General features: G+C 41.4%; 1 protein-coding gene across 3 annotated transcripts in view; it reads left to right on the plus strand.

Annotated features, from left to right (window-relative positions):
• Nucleotides 1-3,068: 3,068 nt before the first annotated feature.
• DIAPH2 (diaphanous related formin 2) overlaps nt 3,069-18,981 on the plus strand; it is an 863,347-nt gene continuing 847,434 nt past the window's right edge. For all 3 annotated transcript variants that reach the window (XM_024761235.1, XM_024761244.1, XM_024761229.1), the window contains exon 1: nt 3,069-3,431. In XM_024761235.1, coding sequence (XP_024617003.1) covers nt 3,297-3,431 — 135 coding nt within the window. In that variant the 5' untranslated portion in view covers nt 3,069-3,296. The remainder of the gene's footprint in view (nt 3,432-18,981) is intronic.

Raw genomic sequence — 18,981 nt, forward strand, 5'->3', positions numbered from 1 at the left:
TAAATAATGAGAACCTGCTGTATAGCACAGGGAACTCTGCTCCACTTAGCTGTACAGTAGAAACTAGCACAACATAGTAAAACAACTCTACCCCAATTGAAAAAATAAAAAGAAACCTCTGGGGTAATGGATGGCTCTAAGATCAGTTTGAAGAAAGAGCCTAGCAGCCTTTTATCTTTCTTTTTTCCCAGGGCTGGCTTTTAATGTTAACCGGGTGCTAAACTCATGAGAGGCCAGAGGGAGAGACTACAAGGTCAGCGGGTCTAACACACACTTTTGAAGTCCCAACTGATGGTAGTAGCCTTCTTCTTTCTGCAGCATCAGAGAAAAGATGTCTCTCCATCCACCGGCCCATTTGTGTGTCCCAGGAAGGTAAAAATAAAGAAATGTAGTGGGATCAGCCCTAGGACTGCACTTGGTGAGGTGCCTGGTTCATAATCAGTGGACAAAGTGTCCTTGCAGGGGACCACTGGCTCCTTTTGTGTGTTAGCTTCCAAGAGAGGCCCTGGTATTTGAAGGAAGGGGGTTGGTTTGTTTGTTTGTAATGACTGTTTACATTAACTGGAACAAAATGCTGAAAAGAAAACAGCCAGAATTAAGATGGGGCTGAGATAACCACAATAAAGTCAAATGTAAGCCATCTCAGGGACAAACTTTCTCACTTTTTGCAGTACAGATTATGCATCTTTTATAAGTACCTCTCATTTGACTTCAAATGTAGCTTCACCTGGCCTGAGGATGGTGAAACCCAGCCTTACACTCAAAATAATGTTGATCCATTTTCAAATATTCACACACTCAAAACAGAAGTCACTTGTATTACAACGCCTTCACCGCTTTTAAAACCAGACCAATGAGATCTACAAGTGGGGACCTTCATGATCTGGAAGCTGCTCATCTGTTCTGCTTCTCTTGCCAAGAGCAGCCCCTATCCGTCACCTCCAATTTCTTAACCACAGAGTCTCTGCACATGCTATGGTCATTTCCTTTGCCTGGGATGCTCTTCACTCTCCTTTTTTGCCTTGTAATTGCTCAATACTTTTTTGTTTAATATCCTTCCCGATAGCCAGAAAGTTCCACAAGAGCAAGCCACATCCGTCTTGTTCACCACTGGAACCTCAATGCCTAGCAGGGTATCAAACACTTAGTAGGCTGTCAACAAATACTTAGTGTCTTCAGTCAGACCCTTAAGACTCAGCTCAAACATCATCCTCTTTGGTAAGGTGTCCCAGAGTCTCTGGCACTCCGGTGGTGACCCCCCTCATGTGCTCCTTGGGCTCCCTGTTCCTATGTGTTGCAATGAAGCACAGTCATTAACAACTGGCCTCTCCCAGTAGACTAGGAGGTTCTAAAGGGCAGGACTGTGAGCTTCATCCTCCTAACCCACAGCACTCTGGATATCACCTGGTATACTCTAAGGAGCTCAATAAAGATCTACTGGGCAGATTATTAAGCAACATTTGAGCTTGGGGGTTACTCAGCTATGGCTCACACCCACATCTCTCAAACAGGAATTACGTGAAAGCAGTGGATAACCAGGTCACATCTTACTGCAGCAACCACTTCTATGCCATTTTTCAGGAGGGGGGGGCATTTAAGTAATTCAAATCACACGTGAGTGTGTGTGTGTGTGTGTGTGTGTGTGTGTGTAGTGAGTTAAATTCAGAATATACATCAAATTTTAAGTCAAACAGAAACTTCAACAAAGCAAATTTACCTTAGGACTCCTTGCCCATCCTGTCTGGGAGCATGTATTCCCTCTTCTCTGCTGTCCTTGGGTAGTTTACCATCTGCATGATTAAAAAGAAAGTTAATGACGATGGCAAAGCCAGGATTAAGACCGCTTTCAGATGTCTAACATTCTTTTTATTCTACTTTCCAAGTTAATTGCCTCATCACAATCACACCTACAGCATGGTCAAATTTATCCTAATGCACTCTCAAAAAATATGTTCATAAACATATTAGCTTCGGCATAGCAGAAGTTAGGTTGAAGGGGAGAAGGGCAAAAGGGTCATAGCCTGAAGATACCTGAATAACAGGCACATGAGCATGTTTATAGACCTGGTATCTAAATTTACATTTCAGGTAGCTTCTCTAGATTGTATGATGGTGGTTCATTCAAGTTCTGCCCGGCCCCGCTAATGTTCTCAATGTGAACTTTATTTTTAAAGTGGCGTGGGCCTCTTCCTGACAACTGCAGGAGGAAAGATTACGAATACCAGCGGTGCCCTGTTGCTGCTGCTGCACCAAATCACCTAGCATTTGTCTAGAGATTTACATTTTTAACAAAGCTTTGACACACATGATCTTATTCGCTCCCCACAACAACTATAAACCTAAAGTAGCTCAGGAAACTGAAAATAGCACTCAATCCAATTGTTAGCTCTCCATAGGTGCTTTGGCTAAAGAGCCTTACACCTCCTTGGGATTAAGCAGTGGGCGCCTGCTGCTTCTACTACCTGGCAGCCTGGGAATAAAGGAACGACTGTATTTCTTTGGTCGCAACGCAATCATGGCAACAGAAAGCACCCACTTCTTCCACTTTCACCCGTAGTCTGTCTAGGCAGTTAATCAGCGCTCCCCTTGAGGGTTTTCCTACAGGATGCTAGTTGCCTTGCCAATCAACCCCTCCCACGGAGTGGAGCACAACCACACCCCCAGCGAGGCCTCGGCCAGCCGGGAAAGGTGCTCTGGCCTACACGAGTGGAAGCGGAGACTCAGGTAAAACTCACACGTGAATCCTGCCGGGCCTCAGTGTCCCCATCTGTAAAATGGGCTACACCTCCTCTCTCCTGGCTAGTTCCCTCCCATTTCACGCTAGGCCCCTAGGAAGGGAAATCAGTGCTTAACCGCAGCTTAAAGTCCTTTAGTCTGGCAGCTGTCGCCGTGCCGGGCATGCTCAGTAGCCCGGCCGGCTCGGCAGCAGGAGTAGGAAGCAGCTTTCTGCGCCCGGGCGGCGGGCTGCGGGCACTTTGATGAATCACGTGTGCGGAGGCCCTCTTAAAGAGATAGGCACCTACTTTCCCTCCACCCTAAACACCACCCTGAGGGCGGCGGCGGCGGCGACCGTGGTAATTGCAGCCGCTCGGGGGCAGGGCTTGCCCCAGCGCAGAGTAGTGGCAACGGCTTGTCGCGTCGGGAGCCCCGGGGACGTGAACTCGGCAGACCCACTCTCTCCCCCTCCCAGGAGGAGGTGCTGCCAAATCCACGCGGGGCAGCGGGACCGCCCCGAGGGGCTTCCTCAGTGGAGGAGAGGTGGGGTTCCAGGGCACAGGTGACAGGGCCGGAGAAAGATGGAGCAGCCCGGGGCGGCGGCGGCGTCGGGCGCCGGAGGCTGCGGCGAGGAACCCGGTGGGGGCCGAAGCAACAAGCGGAGCGCGGGGAACCGGGCCGCCAACGAAGAGGAAACGAAAAACAAACCTAAATTGGTGAGTGCTCCCGCAGCCCCCGCCGGCCTTGGGGACAGCGAGAGCCCCGGGATCCTCCTGCCGTTGAACACGGGGGGACCCGGGGCCCCCTCCCAAGGGTGACCGCGACCTCGCTGTACAACTCCGGGAGCCGCTAAAGCAGCGGCCACGCCGAGGCGCGGAGACGGCGTGGGGGCGGAAGAGCACCCCCTTCTTCACTTAACCCCTTTCTCCCTCTTGGCAGCCCGGGAGGCGGTGCGGGAAGGAGAAAGGCCCCACCCCAACTTGGGGAGACCCCGAGTACCGGGTAGGGGCTGTTGTTTGTCTAACTTGTGGGCGCGAACCTTCTTTGCGCGATTCCATTCCCCTCCCACCCTTGTCAGTTGCTGGGTTTTTGCCTCTTAAAGCTTAGGGTTCGGGCAGGGGAACCTAGCTCTTTTTTTCAGTCCCACTACTTGGGAGCTCACCCACAGACTTACAGAAAAACCCCAAAACAACCAATTAACCAACCGAACAAAAAATTCCCAAAACAACAACAAAAAACACACAACGTAGGCCCCCAGTCTTTCTACTTGACAAGATATCTAAGGAAGAGGCGCCTACATGATTTTTTCCCCCTTGCCTCTCCATGTGCTCTTCCAAGAAACATTTCTTTGGAAGAGTGGGGGGAGCGTGGGAGTTAGAGGCTGGCTGAGGTACCACCAACTGTCGTGTGTGTAATCGTCAGAGTCGGCCAGTACTTCCAGTTAGTTGATTAAGAACGCTCAAAAGCAGTAGGCAGACCGCACAAATCTCCCCGTCCTGAGAGTGTGTGCCCCAGTGGGGAGCAGTCCATTTCCTGCCCCTGACTTCATGTGCAGAGGAATGAAATCTATGGGGCCTGGTATTAGATTGAGAAATACTGGAGTGTCTTCAACTCATCAGTTAAAACGGTTCCTCTTTTTTTTTTTCTCCTTCAGCTTATAGGAAAATGTTTTAATAATAGTGAAACTTAAAAACAGGTCAAATTCTTACAGTATATTGGCCAAAGACTATTTTTGCCAACACTGTCAAATATTAGGCAGACGTTTATCAATAAACTTTCTAATTTGGGTGGCAGAGGGGATATGGTTTTCTAGCACAAATTCAGCAAATACTCTGTCTGAAGGTTCTTCGTTTAGGTCTGGAGCACAAGCCCCATGTTGCATATCTAGTTTTCTGTTTTAACCAGCAACTTGATTATAATAAGGAAGGAAGCAGTGACGTATAACTATAGCCTTTTCTTAGGTATCTGGCCATTTGGTATGTACCTGTTGTGCTTCTCTCCCTTGCCTGCTGTTTGCCTTTCAATTATGAACGGTCCAGATTGGAAAACAGTGACCGAAGTGTTATCGTTGCAGGAAATATGTAGCCTTCCATTATGTGGAAGGGGACCTAGTGGGGTAGAATAAAACAACCAGTCTAAAGTCTCATCAATTCCACCCTAACTTGCGGCAAATTAAGAATTACTTGATGTGTCCTCTTATTCCCCCCCCCCCAAGTATTTACAAGTGAAGGAACTGAGTCACAAGCTCTTTGTGAATTGTCTATACTGGCAGGGGGTTAATGGGATTAATGGGTGCCCCTGTTATAAAACTTAGAAAAGTTTTGCGAGTGTATTACCAAAGTTTAATGTATTTAAAAATCCTGATGTTGAAATTTTATCAGTTTGCGGTAAAAGAGTGATCATGTTTCTTTCTTTCTTTTTTCTTTTTGGATCCAGTACAAAACTGGTTTAAACAGTGATTAAAAGTTTAAGCAAAAGTAAAAGCGAACTGATAGTTTCCACAAAGAGTTTGGTGCATCTAGCAAGAGCCTTCCACTTTTAGGATGTGTGAGCTCAAGAAAAAGCACTTATCTCTGTCTGTTAGTAATAACACCTTGATTCTATTCTTCCCATCCTTTTGGTCATTTGTCCTATTTCATCTTTTATGCTTTGACAAGGTAACTAGAAAGTTATGAGATGGTATCACTTTCAGTTCCTAGCTAACACTATTTGGTGTTGAGTATAGCTTGATATAGTAGAACAAGTATTTGAATCCAAGAGTTTGTGAATATCAATGGGAAATTGCTTTTGTACTCAAAATAATTTTTGAGCCTTACATGATTTTACAAGCAGATATGTCAGAGTTTATAAACATAAATTTAGGAAGACATTTCAGCACATTTTAAGGCAAGAAAGTTGACCAAATAATAAGACTTGGAAAACTTTTAAAGTGAATGCCTTACTCCTTATTTTGAGTTGTCTTATTGAAGTGCTCAACATGTTCTAAGGCCATGTAGAGAGGAGTTCATCTGGGATTCTTAATAAATATTGCTGGTAAAATAAAGCTTTACCTAGACTAAATTTTATTCTTTTGAGTATTATGTTGTTAACCACTGTAGTAGTCCTTAATTGTGTTTGTGTGTGTGTGTAAAGGAGTTGTGGGGGATTGTAAAAGAGAGCCATATGGTAGTAAAAATTATTTGTGTAGGTGATTATGGGGGATAAGGGTTCTTAAACTGAAGTCATATGAAAAAATTTGAGTGTATGTAGGTACATTCAGTTTTCTGGGCCTCATAGTTTTCATCAGTTTCTCAAAGGCATATGTCTCCTATAGAAGAATAAGAACTTTTGGGTTACCAGAGAGAGAGTAAAGGAAATGCCGGTTGATTCCACTTGAAGAGACTGGGGAGAGGAGGAGGTCACCGACAAGGGAGAAGGGAAATAACACTGACCACACGAGTGGTAGATATTGAAGATAGTGCGTCTGGGAGTAAGCGGTTAATTACACACATCTATATAGTATTAGCTAAAATGAAAGTTTTTACTGCATACAAAATTTAAATTGATAGCTATGGTATAGTGGATGCGTACAGTATAAGGCTTGTGATTCAGTTGTTTTCATTTAGTTTCTCATTGTTCTGGGAAACTGGAGAAGGAAGGCATGTTTTCTATAGAGAGGAACTACTTTCATTTATATCCTCAACCTTTTGATGGGTATTAGAATTTTTTCAGAGTGACATTTCAGGACTCTTAACGACTTCTGCTTGAGATTAATTAAATCAATTTGACAAAGCTTACTTCCATTTTCTTCATCTGTGCATCCTCATAATGACCCTTTTATTTTGGTTCTTTTTAATGAAGGCAACCTTGTTTTGGACTCATCACAGTTTGGATAATGCCTTAGTAGTAGAGCTTTGTATTTTATGTAACTATCTGGTTAGGCCCAGATTGTAGCATGTCATCAAACAGCATGAATCTTAATTAGTAATTTGATGTCAACCATGGAATGTATTTTGTCAACTCAAGTAGTACAGAGAGCTCTAGAAGTGTCATGAAGGGGACATCCTAAATCCCACGTTTTTAAGGCAGTGACTTAACCATTAATAGAGGCTAGTGTTAAGGTAGAACCAGCAGTCCTCACACACATACCATGGTGTAGAGTGGCTTAACATTCTTTGATGTTTTTGCATTTTGACTTTGTGTTTCTGTATAATTCCTGAAGGCTTTGGTTTAGATAGTAGAGTCACATTAGTAACTTGAAATAACAGAAGTTAATGTTCTGGTTCTTACATAACTTCCTGAGTATTTGGTTATTTGTTTTTAGTTGGATAAATCATGTTTTGATTTTAATTGATAAAGGCTGAGCACAGTGTGCTCCTGTATGACACACACTTACTGAGCACGTACTACGTTCTAGGCATTATTCCGAAGATTGGTGATACAAAGGTGCCATTGTCTAGTGAGGGAGACAGGGAAGTTAATTAATGACTACAGAGTGGTGTGATAAGGAACAATGGGAATATGTATTAGCAGGGTGATAATAGAAACGTGGAGAGGCATCTGAATCTAATTGGATGCTTGAGTGTGGTAAGGAAAGGCTTACCATAGTAGGTGACATTTGCACCAAGGCTTGAAGAATAAGGCATTAATTGAAGAAGGGGAGGGAAAGGCATTTAAGAGTGAAAGAACAACAAATACAAAGGTAGAGAGACGTGGTAGCATGTCCAGTAAAGAAGCTGTGGATAGATGTTAGTGGCTGAAACAAAGGTTCCATATGGTAGACCCGTTAGAAAAGAGAGTGAGTCCAGTTCATGATGGGTATTTGTATGCCATGTTAGAGTTTCAGCTTCTTTCTGAAAGCCATACTAAGTCATTGAAAAAATGCTAAGGAGGAGACTGAGCTGATCAGAATTGTGTTTCAGAAAGAAACTTAATACAATGGAGAATTTCTTGGACAAGGATGTCAGAATGGAGGCAGGAAGACCAGTTAGGAGGAGCAGAATGGCATAAGAGTTTGATGTTTAGGGTTAGAGACCTGGATTCCAATTGCAGTGCATCCATTCATCCATTTCCTAGCTCATCCATCTACTCGGCATATTTCTCTACATCTCGGTTTCCTCCTGCCGATCCATTGCCTCTCCTTCCTGCTACCCACCCTGAACATCTTCACCAAATTGGAAATGTCCACCATATTTCTCCTTTATAAATCTAACCCGCCTCTCACAGTCCAGCTGGTGCCTCATAATTCTCTCATTCTTCCATTAAACTTCAGCTTACTGAAGGCTCTTCCTTATTCTGAATTCCTATCGTGGGTCTGAATGTTATATGCTGATCTCATACCTCCAAAAGATTTTAAAGTGCTTCTGGGCAAGGGTCCTGCTTTATGCCTATTCTTGAAAACCTTGCAGACCGGTGCTGGTGTGCAGAGTTACTAGGCTTTTTGAAAAAGAAATGTGCCATTTTTTCTCTTAGAATATATGCTCCATCAAATGAACCTATCTGTACGTTCTTCTGTGTCCTTTCTTTAATTTTGAAAGTCGAGAAACTTCTTGGCTGGACGATCTCATCCCTTACTGCCTCGTTTGTTTGGTTGGGTTCTTGTGATGTCACAGCCTGAACTTCCATGTGGAGAACCAGTATCAAAAAAAAAAAAAAAGGTACAAATGAAAGTATTTACAGAACAGAAATAGAGTCAGAGATGTAGAAAACAAACTTATGGCTACCATAGAAGAAAGGGGGAAGTTGGGGAAGGCAGGATAAATTGGGAGATAGGGACTGACATATACACAGTATTATATATAAAATAGATAACTAATAAGAACGTACTGTATAGCACGGGGAACTCTTCTCAATACTCTGTAATGACCTATATGGGACAAGAATCTAAAGAAGAGTGGATATATGTATATGTATAACTGATTCACTTTGCTGTACAGTAGAAACTAACGCAACCTTGCAAATCAACTATACTCCCATAAAAATTTTAAAAAAAACAACTGATGATGACCCAAGTAATATTTTATTGGTATTAATAGGAGATATCAGATTATTGGCTAAAGAATACTGAATGGAGGACCAAAGGACCTGGGTTCCAGTATTTATTCTATCTTTTAGTTGCTTGTGATCTCTGATGAGCTGTTTAATACCAGAGGTTTGAGCCCTTGATTAACATCTGCCAGTCAGCGATAAACGCTTCCCTGATTTGCTTTACAAGGTGGTTTAGATAAAACACAGAAATGAATGAGAAAGCATATGAGAAATTCTATATTGCTATGCAAATATAGAGCATTATTGTTAACCCCTTGCATTACCTGAATCAAATGTATTGTGGTTGGATAGTTTAATGGCTTTCTTGCAATTTGATAGTTCTAAGATTATTATTGTATGAAGTGCCATAATATGGCTGCATGCTGATTGATTGCTTATTCTCTCTGCAACTCCATTTGTCCATTTGAAAGATTATACATTCTGTCCTTCTGCTAATAATTCTTTGTGTTTAATGAATACAAGATGTGAGTTTAACTTTTATTTTTCACTGTAATTTTTTTAAAAAAAGAATCAGGCTATCCTTTTCTTTCCATGTATCAATTTGAGGCATTTAAAATTTCTGTTAAGAAAGCTTCACTAGATACCTATGACAATTCTGTCTTGTCAGGCAGCTTACTGCTGTTGTACAAATAAGAAAACTGAGTCACTGATGTGTTAAGGAGTCTGACCTAGAGATAAGTTTAAAAGCTCTCAGTTCTCTTGTCAAAGTTAGCTATAGCACTGAGTCATTATGCTTCAGGCACTCTGAAAGTGAAAAATTATTCAATCTCTTTTTTTGTTCCTTTTTGGAACAATTATCATTGTAATCCACCTAGATTTCACTCTGAGTGTCAAGAGCTCTGGCAATAGCAGCATGTCATTGAAGTAAAATCATATTCTTTTCCAACCTGGTCTCAAAGAACACTGTAAATAACAGGATGCTCTGAAAATAGTACATACATAATATATGCTAATTTACATGAATAAGCACATTTGACTAAATAGCACTGGATATCAGTAGCACCATTGGGATGATTATTGAAGACCCAACTTTCTCCTGGTCCTATATTCCGTCTGCCATGCAGAAGAGACCAATTCCTTCTGTCAGATTTTGGCTGTTTGATATTTTCTTTTGTCTCATGACTGAAGAAACTAAGATGATGGACAGATGACTTGAAATACAGTTATATACTTGATATCCAAGTGGGCATCTTGTAGAAGATACTCAAGTGGAAGACAGCTCAAAAATGATGCATGTAAAGGGAGGCTGAGATACATTTTCACATAGCTATTTATTATGAATGTAGTAGAAATAAATCAATTCACACTAATTTAAAACTTATTTACCTGATCAGGCTGAATCCATTTCAGTCTAAATGATTTACTTGGGCTGTAGCTTGAACAGACATTCAGCTGAATCCTGATCCTTGCTTGCTTTATGTGAGGTGGCCTGGGGAAAAGGGTATTGGTGCCTTTCTCATGAAAGAATGTAGAAAGCAAAATCTTACTAATCACCACTTACACAGGCTTTGGTTTAATGAAGGTTTTGCTGTATTGCTTTAGCGAGAGTCAGCTACATTGCTACCAGATACAGAACAGCAAATCGGCCTCCAGTCTCTCCGTCTGCTAGGGCTCTATGTCGTGGTGCCTAGTGCAAATGAGAAGTTTCTCAGCTGGCTATTCAGGCAGGCCTAGGTAGGAATCTACGTTCATTAGGAATGAATGATTTCACAAACGTTATTGATTCAATCACCTGGCAATTCTGGTGTACGTCCAAGGGAGAAAAGATGTTGGGTAAAATCCTTAAAAAAACACCCTCTATTTGTTCTTCTGTGATAGATATCCACATGCTTTTGTAAAGATCTGCTCAAAATTATGAGGAATTTTTCTCTACCTTTAATTTGTTGGTCTTTCCCCTAGCTAAAAGTATCAATAAAAGAGCTAAAATAGAGTTTTCACTTTAGTTATAATATGGGCTAGTTAATAAGGCTTTTAAAATAAAAGGTATGAAAAATTTCAACATACTAAAAAGTAGAGAGGATAGTATAATGAACCACCATTGGGTATTATACCATTAACTATGTATAGTAGTTATTTTGATTTTCAACATTTGCTTCATCCATCCTTTATTTTTTTCCGTGCTAAAGTACTTTAATGCAAATCCCAGATATCGTCATTTTACTCCTGCGTACTTCAGTGTGCATCTCTATAAAAATTACTGACTTTGTCACTTCTTTAAAAATTAACATATTCCTTGGTATCATCTAACACTCAATTCATAATCAAATATCCCCAGTTGCCTCAAAAAACAGATTTTTAATCTCATGTGTGCCTAATTAATGTACATGTCATCGAGCTCTTTAAACAAATATGGCTTTAAATTAATGGTAAAATGTCGTTCAAAGTTGCTCCACATAAAGTGCTATCGTAAAGTATCAGCTCCAGTTAAGTTCACTTGTGTCTTTAATTCTGTAGAACTATCTGGAAAGTTTGTACAAGTGTGGAGAGGCTCCTTAGAACAGCTACTATGTGTTGAGAAAAGAGACCAAATTAAGACTTTTGGTTCCACTCACTAATTGAGTAATCACTTATTCTTCATTTTGCAATTTGTGGAGTGGGGTTATATGCAAGAATTTCCCTCCCAGGGAAATTGTAGACAGTTGGGCAAAGGACCGTCTTCTTGAGTTCTGTCAGTAAAGGGTTCATGTAATTCTTTGATACACATGCATATAACTAAGTTTATGTTACTAGCTCTAGTTTCAATTTCCATACACAGGCCAATTTGGTACTTGAAGTGTCTGTCTTTGTTTTTTAGCCTTTTTAATATACTCTAAGTTGCCGCATATGGATAATTGGGTGAGCAAAGGTTTACAAAGAAGTCTGAACTATTAAGTTTCCTTATTTAGACATTTGTGGGGTTAAAATTGAAAAACCAGGCTACACTAATGAGGTGATAGAGCTGGGGATGGGTGGAGTGGGTAAGTTTGAGAAATCGACTTGGGCAAAAGGCCTACACTCCACACAGATTTACTAAAGAAATTGTGTAACCACTACTTTCCAGACAGCAATTTAGTGCTGTTATTGTGCTGCGTGGCAATAGGCATATAATTTCTTGAGCTTTGTGGACTCAGGTAGCTTTAGGCTGGCAACCCATCTCCACCCTGCAACTTCTAAGCTAACCATTTACTGACCCAATCAGGTGGGTGATTTTTCCTCAAAACAGGAGATGAGTGATAATTGTTGGGGCTGGACAGGTGACGTTTTTCACCTTTCGTTTTGGTCGAGGGAGGGACAACTCTGGAGGTGGTGTTTTATGTGCTTCAAGATCAATCACTGATAAAATCTCAAAGGCTTAACAGCATATTATGCTGGCTGAAGCTGCTTAAGGAAGATTCTATGTGGAGAAAGCAAGACTTTGTGTAGACTGCACACTGACATTTTGAACTTAAATGTGTAATCGAGACCAGGGCCGCTGTGTATGGTTGGGCCCCGCTCACGGGTGTGAGACCACAGAGGTCACATCACTTACCAAATCATTTGCCTATTCACAGGACTGTGACTTCCAGGGACCACTTTTCCTAGTTCACACAGAGGTGCCATACGGGCTAGCTACTGCAGTTAAAACCAGTTGGATTTTATTCTCACACCAGATGAGAAATTCAGCAAGGCACAGAACTTAGTTTAATGTCTCATTTATCATAGGTGTTTTCCATTTGTCACTGATTCGGAGAAAACAGTATAAGGTGTCCATGTATGTACTATGTTGTGCTAAACCTGCTTGTGAATGATTGCAGCCCTCAAATGTAGAGAGCTGTGTCTTTGAAGATCTAGGCTACAGGTTCAATACGTTGATTACTTTCTCTGACCTAAGGCTCCTCCCTTTCTGCCCTCCTCCTAGTCATTTTCTTGACTTTCTTGTCCTGCAGTGCTTCACATGGTTACAGATTGTACAGGTAAGACTGCATTTTTTTGAAGTTTGTGTCATAACTTCAATTTCTCTTCACTTACATTGCCCACGATTCAAGGCAAGAACTTATGGAAAGTTAAGATGGGTTAAAATAAATTTGGCAGAAGCATTTCCTCTAATAATATGCTCTGCAGTCTAATACCTTGCATTACAAAATCAATGTGTTCCAGAAGAGTCAGTGTGTACGCAGAACGTTTGTGAGTAGAAATAATCTTTTCTTGGGCTGACCTCACAGCTTGTTTTTCATTGGCAGTGCATTAGCTTGCATTTTTCTCCCCCTTTGGTTGAGTAGCTAATGGTCTTTAAACAAGCTATTAAAGGGAAGAATAATCTTACAATGCAAAAAAATAAAAGTAGCCTGGATTTTATCCATGCTGGTGGTTTGGCTTTTCATGTATTTGTTTTACTAAAGCAGGGCTAACTCATGTTCTCTGATCTCTAAATTCTCAGGCTTGCTGCGTATATCCTATGCTTGCTTCATCAGACCGTTTTCAGATGGTCTTGTGAATTTCTGAGAGCTCCAAATCCTCCATTTTTATATAAGCCGAGTAGGTCTGAGACCAAATACGAAGCTTTAAGTGGCCATATCTCTGTGTAAAATGGAATTGAGGCATTAGCTATACCTTAAAGTAGGAATTGTGCAGGGCTCCATGCTCTTTCTACCAGCTCTGTTGTAGCTAATTGTGGATCAGAATGTTACATTACAAACCCCTGCTTTCAGCCCTCCCTTTAAGTAATCTATTATCACTTGCATGTTTCCAACCCTGAAGATCATCACCATCATTTTCACTTGTTTCTGCAAATATTATTAATGGTGTATCCTATGGCATTACAAAATCAGCAGTAACATACAGACGGGTGGCCAATGGATAGGAAATCAATGACTGAATGTGAAAGATTTATTTAAAAGCATTTCCTGTCTACACCTGTCATCAACCATGTTGCCATAAACTAGTAGAAACTTCATTTTGATCTTAGTACCACCACTTCGTATTTTCAAGGTGCATCTTATTTTATAGAATCATGCTATACAGAGTTGAAATAAGCTAAATAGGATATCTAACTGATCCTATTAAGTTGTATTTTTTTTTTTTTTTTTTTTTTTTTTTTTTTTTTTTTGCGGTACGCGGGCCTCTCACTGTTGTGGCCTCTCCCGTTACGGAGCACAGGCTCCAGATGCACAGGCTCAGCGGCCATGGCTCACGGGCCCAGCTGCTCCACGGCATGTGGGATCTTCCCGGACCGGGGCACGAACCCGTGTCCCCTGCATCGGCAGGCGGACCCTCAACCACTGCGCCACCAGGGAAGCCCTAAGTTGTATTTTTTTAAGAGTTTCTTGGCAATTTTAAAAGGTTATATAGAGAGTAAGCTAACTACTTCTTAAAATGTAACGCTGGGCAAGTCACTTATCTCTTTTCTCTCTGGGTGTCAGTTTATTCTGTAAAATAAAGGAGTTGAAATAAAGTCTTCAAGGTTCCATTCAGCTCTGATATTCTGGGAGTCAAAGGTTATTGACAGCTGTAATGAATCTGCCCTAACATAAATACATGACATCTGGGTTCTAGTTAGAAAAAAAGTTGGCAGTCATGAAAGATGACTGTTTAAGGCTGAATGCTAAGGATGAAAATACAAGTTAACTTTACTGTCCTGTTTCTGGAGTCTGAGTTAGCCTAGTTCAGTGAAGGTAATGTCAACATGGTTTTAACCATGCATTGTGTGCAGGGCCCTGCTGGCTCTCCTCTGGGTCATCCTCATCCTTGGGTGGTAGCCTTGGTTCACTGACCAAGCGCAGTACTCAAGCCTGCCCAGAGCTGATTCTCAGTAACCAGTAAGATCATACGTGCCAGTTGTTACCCTAAGTACCTTGCATGTATTGGGTTGGCTAAAAAGTGCCTTCAGTTTTTAAGTAAAAATAAAAGACACATTTTTCATTTTTACCAAGAACTTTATTGAACAACGTATTCATGCTTTTGTTCCACTACTTTCTGCCATTTTTCAGGCAACTTCATAATTCCATCTTCCCAAAACTTTTTATCTTTTTGAGCAGAGAACTGTTCCAGGCGCCTTTTACAGTCTTCCAGGGAATTGAAAGGTTTTCCCTTAAGAGAATTTTGTAAAGCACGAAATAAATGGAAATCCGAAGGTACAATGTCTGGTGAATACGGCGGATGAATCAGAACTTCCCAGCCAAGCTGTAACAGTTTTTGCCTGGTCATCAAAGAAACATGCAGTCTGGCGTTACCCTGATGGATGATTATGCGTTTTCTGTTGACTAATTCTGGATGCTTTTCATCAAGTGCTGCTTTCAGTTGGTCTAATTGGGAGCAGTACTTGTTCTAATTAATCGTTTGGTTTTCTGGAAGGAGCTCATTAATCGAGGACTCCCTTCCAATCCCACCATATACACGTCACCTTCTTTGGATGAAGACCGGCCTTTGGTGTGGTTGGTGGTGGTTCATTTCGCTTGCCCCATGATCTCTTCCATTCCACGTTATTGTACAGTATCCACTTTCCATCGCCCGTCACAATTTGTTTTAAAAACAGAACGTTTTCATTACGTTTAAGTAGAGAATTGCATGAGGAAATACAGTCAAGGAGGTTTTTTTTCCTGAACTTCTGTGGAACCCAAACATCAAAGCTATTCACATAACCAAGCTGGTGCAAATGATTTTCAGTGCCTGATTTGGATATTTTGAGTATGATGGTTATCTCCCGCGTGGTATAACGTTGATTGTTCTCAATTAATGTCTCAATTTGATCGCTATCTACTTCAACTGGTCTACCTGACCGTGGAGCATTGTCCAATGAGAAATCTCCAGAACGATACTTCGCAAACCACTTTTGACATGTCCGATCATTCACAGCACCTTCTCCATACACTGCATAAATCGTTTTTTGCATTTCAGTTGTGTTTTATCTTTCTTGAAATAATAAAGCATAATATGCTGAAAATGTTGCTTTTTTTCTTCCATCTTTAATACTAAAATGGCTACACAAAAATTCACCAATTTTAATGTCTTTTTTTTAAATGCATGCTGATATGACAGCTGTCACGTACAATCTAACAGAATTATTTTGAATGAAGTTAAAGACAACTAAGTGCTACTAGAGCCATCTTACAGGAAAAACCGAATGAACCTTTTGGCCAACCCAATAATTGTCAAGACCCATGCAGGGTCTGGAGTTTCATCCTGCGTACCGATCTGTTGCTGTTTCCCGGATGATTACAGAGGACTCGAGACTCCTGGGTCAGCGACAAAAGATGTTTTCTTATTCATTACAAAACCAGTAACCAGAATGTCAGCATGACATGCTGGTTCACTACAGTCCTAAGTCCCATGAGATAGCCCAGGACGGATGCCTACCCAGGCAGTCAGTTGCACTACAGGAGAGGAACACTGAACTTGGTGGACGTCCCACTTTTTTTTTTTTTGCGTTACGCGGGCCTCTCACTGTTGTGGCCTCTCCTGTTGCGGCGCGCAGGCTCCGGACGCACAGCCTCAGCGGCCATGGCTCAACGGGCCCAGCCGCTCCGCAGCATGTGGGATCCTCCCGGACCGGGGCATGAACCCGTATCCCCTGCATCGGCAGGTGGACTCTCAACCACTGCGCCACCAGGGAAGCCCGACTTGCCACTTTTATGGTAAGCAGAAGCAAGCCTGCTCTTTGGGGAGGGTTGATATTAGTACCTCATCATCTCGGTCACTTGCTACAAACACAACCTTGGGAAATGGCCTGGCTGAAGTGTTGTCGGGCCTTTCAGCCTTGGCAAACCCAGCAAGAATGTGCAGGGATGCTTGGGTATTGATGGCGGATATCCTCCCACCATCAATAGTAATTCATTTGATCCTCACAACAGTTCTTTTTTTTTTACCTCTTTATTGGAGTATAATTGCTTAACAATGGTGTGCTAGTTTCTGCTTTATAACAAAGTGAATCAGTTATACATATACATATGTTCCCATCTCTCTTCCCTCTTGCGTCTCCCTCCCTCCCACAGTCAAAAGCTTTCTCTGCATCTATTGAGATGATCATATGGTTTTTCTCCTTCAATTTGTTAATATGGTGTATCACATTGATTGATTTGCATATATTGAAGAATCCTTGCATTCCTGGAATAAACCCCACTTGATCATGGTGTATAATCCTTTTAATGTGCTACAACATTTATTTTGTAGGTGTGGAGAAAAGGCTCTGAGCCAATCAGTAACTTGCCCGAGGATATGTAGTGGTGAATTTGGAATTCAAGACCAGTGTGCCTATAAAAATATATGTTTTTCACCAAGATTTTGAATATATTGCCTAAGACCGTAAACTTCAGAGTAGCTGTAAAGTGACCTGAAGACCTAATGGTTCTCTAGACTGGTGGTGGTTGGACCTGCTCTAGATTTGCATTATGCTTATGTCTAATTTGGAAGGGAGAGGTCAGGGCCCATTCATTTTAGTGCCACTGGTAATCAAAAGTTAAGATTCTTTGAATCACTGCCATGAAGTAGTGGGTCAGATATGTGACCACTTGCTTATTAGAAAAGAGCCATGAGAATGAAAGTGATGAGGCTGTGGATTTTAAGGATGCATGAATGTAATTCTTAAAAATACCAGTCTGGCTTCTATCAAATAATGTCATGTTCAACATAAGGCCTCCTGTACTTTACTACTGTTGCATATTCCATATGATTCTCTCTCTCTCTCTCTTTTTTTTTTTTTTAGTCTGTTTTTTGTTAGCCATGAAGAGCGTAGCTTCTGAACTGGTTACTTTGCAAGCCATCCTGCCTGCTTCATCTTGTAGTTTCTATCTCTCCTCCCTTCCCCACTCTCCTTCTGTTTGTGAAATTCTGTGTGAAGTAAAACTGCTTTGGAAAAGCTAATGCTATCTCCTATTATACAAGTACACGACATTCATTGTTCCTTGTTGAGGGTAGTGCCAAGAACCACCTACCTTCTCCTGCTGCTTCCTTCTCCTTCCTGCTTTGCCTAAAGATTGGCTGCTAAAAACGTGTGGCATATTCAGCCAAGTGCTATCTTTTTTAATTAGGCTGCTCAAAGTGTTGTGACAAACTGTTTTTGCGTTAACGTGTTGACAAGTAATAGCGTCCTAAACTATGGGCTTAGGTGCCAAGTGATATGGAAGTTCATAATGTGATTTGTGGTCTAGTTCCTCAGCCTTAACCATCATTCCTCCCCGAAGGAAAAGGGAACCTTCAAACAAAATGTGATGAGTAAAATAGATCATGAATACACCAGTATATGCCTGGAATCAGGCTATTTCACACTTATGATCACTGATCTTAATGAGCTGGAATTTCTAGGTTGGTTCTTTTCATGGAACTATGTACCATCAGTATGTACCATAGAACTATGCACCATTCTTTTCATACAACTATGTATGAACTAGGAGGTAAAGGCTGTCTTAAGCTCACATGATGATATAAACAGAACTGGGACAGCAGATAATTAAGCAGACTGAGTATTTAAAAAATTTTTGTTTTTCAAATATCCCTCCTATCTCTTCTTACAAATTCATGTTTCCTCCAAATATGGTAGTGGTTCCTTCTTTGGTTTTTGACCTCATCTAACACAAAGAGCTTTGTATTTTGGACAAATATTTAAGGAAGGATGTAGCATTCCTCTGTCCCCCAAAGTAGGTTCTTTTTCTTTACACCGGTGGTTCTCAGTGAGGTACAGTTTTACCCCCCAGGGGACACTTGGTAATTTTTGATTGTCAAATGTCCAGACATTTTTGATTGTCACAAATAGGGGAGGAGGATGCTACTGGTATCTAGTGAATAGAGGCCAGGGATGCTGCTGAACATTCTATAGTGTGCAAGACAGCCCCCCATGACAAAGAATTATCCCACCCAAAATGCCAGTAGTGCCAAGGTTGAGAAACCCCACTGTGGAACCTATGACTTTTTGTTTACCTAGCCTGAAAAATGCTTGTGGCTCCTTAGCCATTCTTTACTCTTCATTCTGTCCTTTCCTCTGTATTGAGACAGGGCCAGATCTTCAAGGAAGATGTCTTCAAGGAAGCATCGTTTATTTCATTGACTCCCACCAATTTTATTTTCATTTCTTTCCTTTCCATTACTGGATATCTGCTGGGCAGGAGTGTTTATAACTTCGTAGCTGTAAACGATGCCTCTTACCGTTTATCTCATTTCTGACCTCTAAGAAAAATACTCATTCTCATCCTAATGCATTTAAAAGGCTGTTTTTCTATCTGCTGATTCCTTGATACGTCAACAACTTTTGACACTGGTCACTTTTTTTTTTTTTTTTTTTTTTTTTTTTTT

Source organism: Neophocaena asiaeorientalis, unplaced genomic scaffold, assembly GCF_003031525.2.
Source record: "Neophocaena asiaeorientalis asiaeorientalis breed wild unplaced genomic scaffold, Neophocaena_asiaeorientalis_V1.1 scaffold656, whole genome shotgun sequence".
Lineage (NCBI taxonomy): Eukaryota > Metazoa > Chordata > Mammalia > Artiodactyla > Phocoenidae > Neophocaena > Neophocaena asiaeorientalis.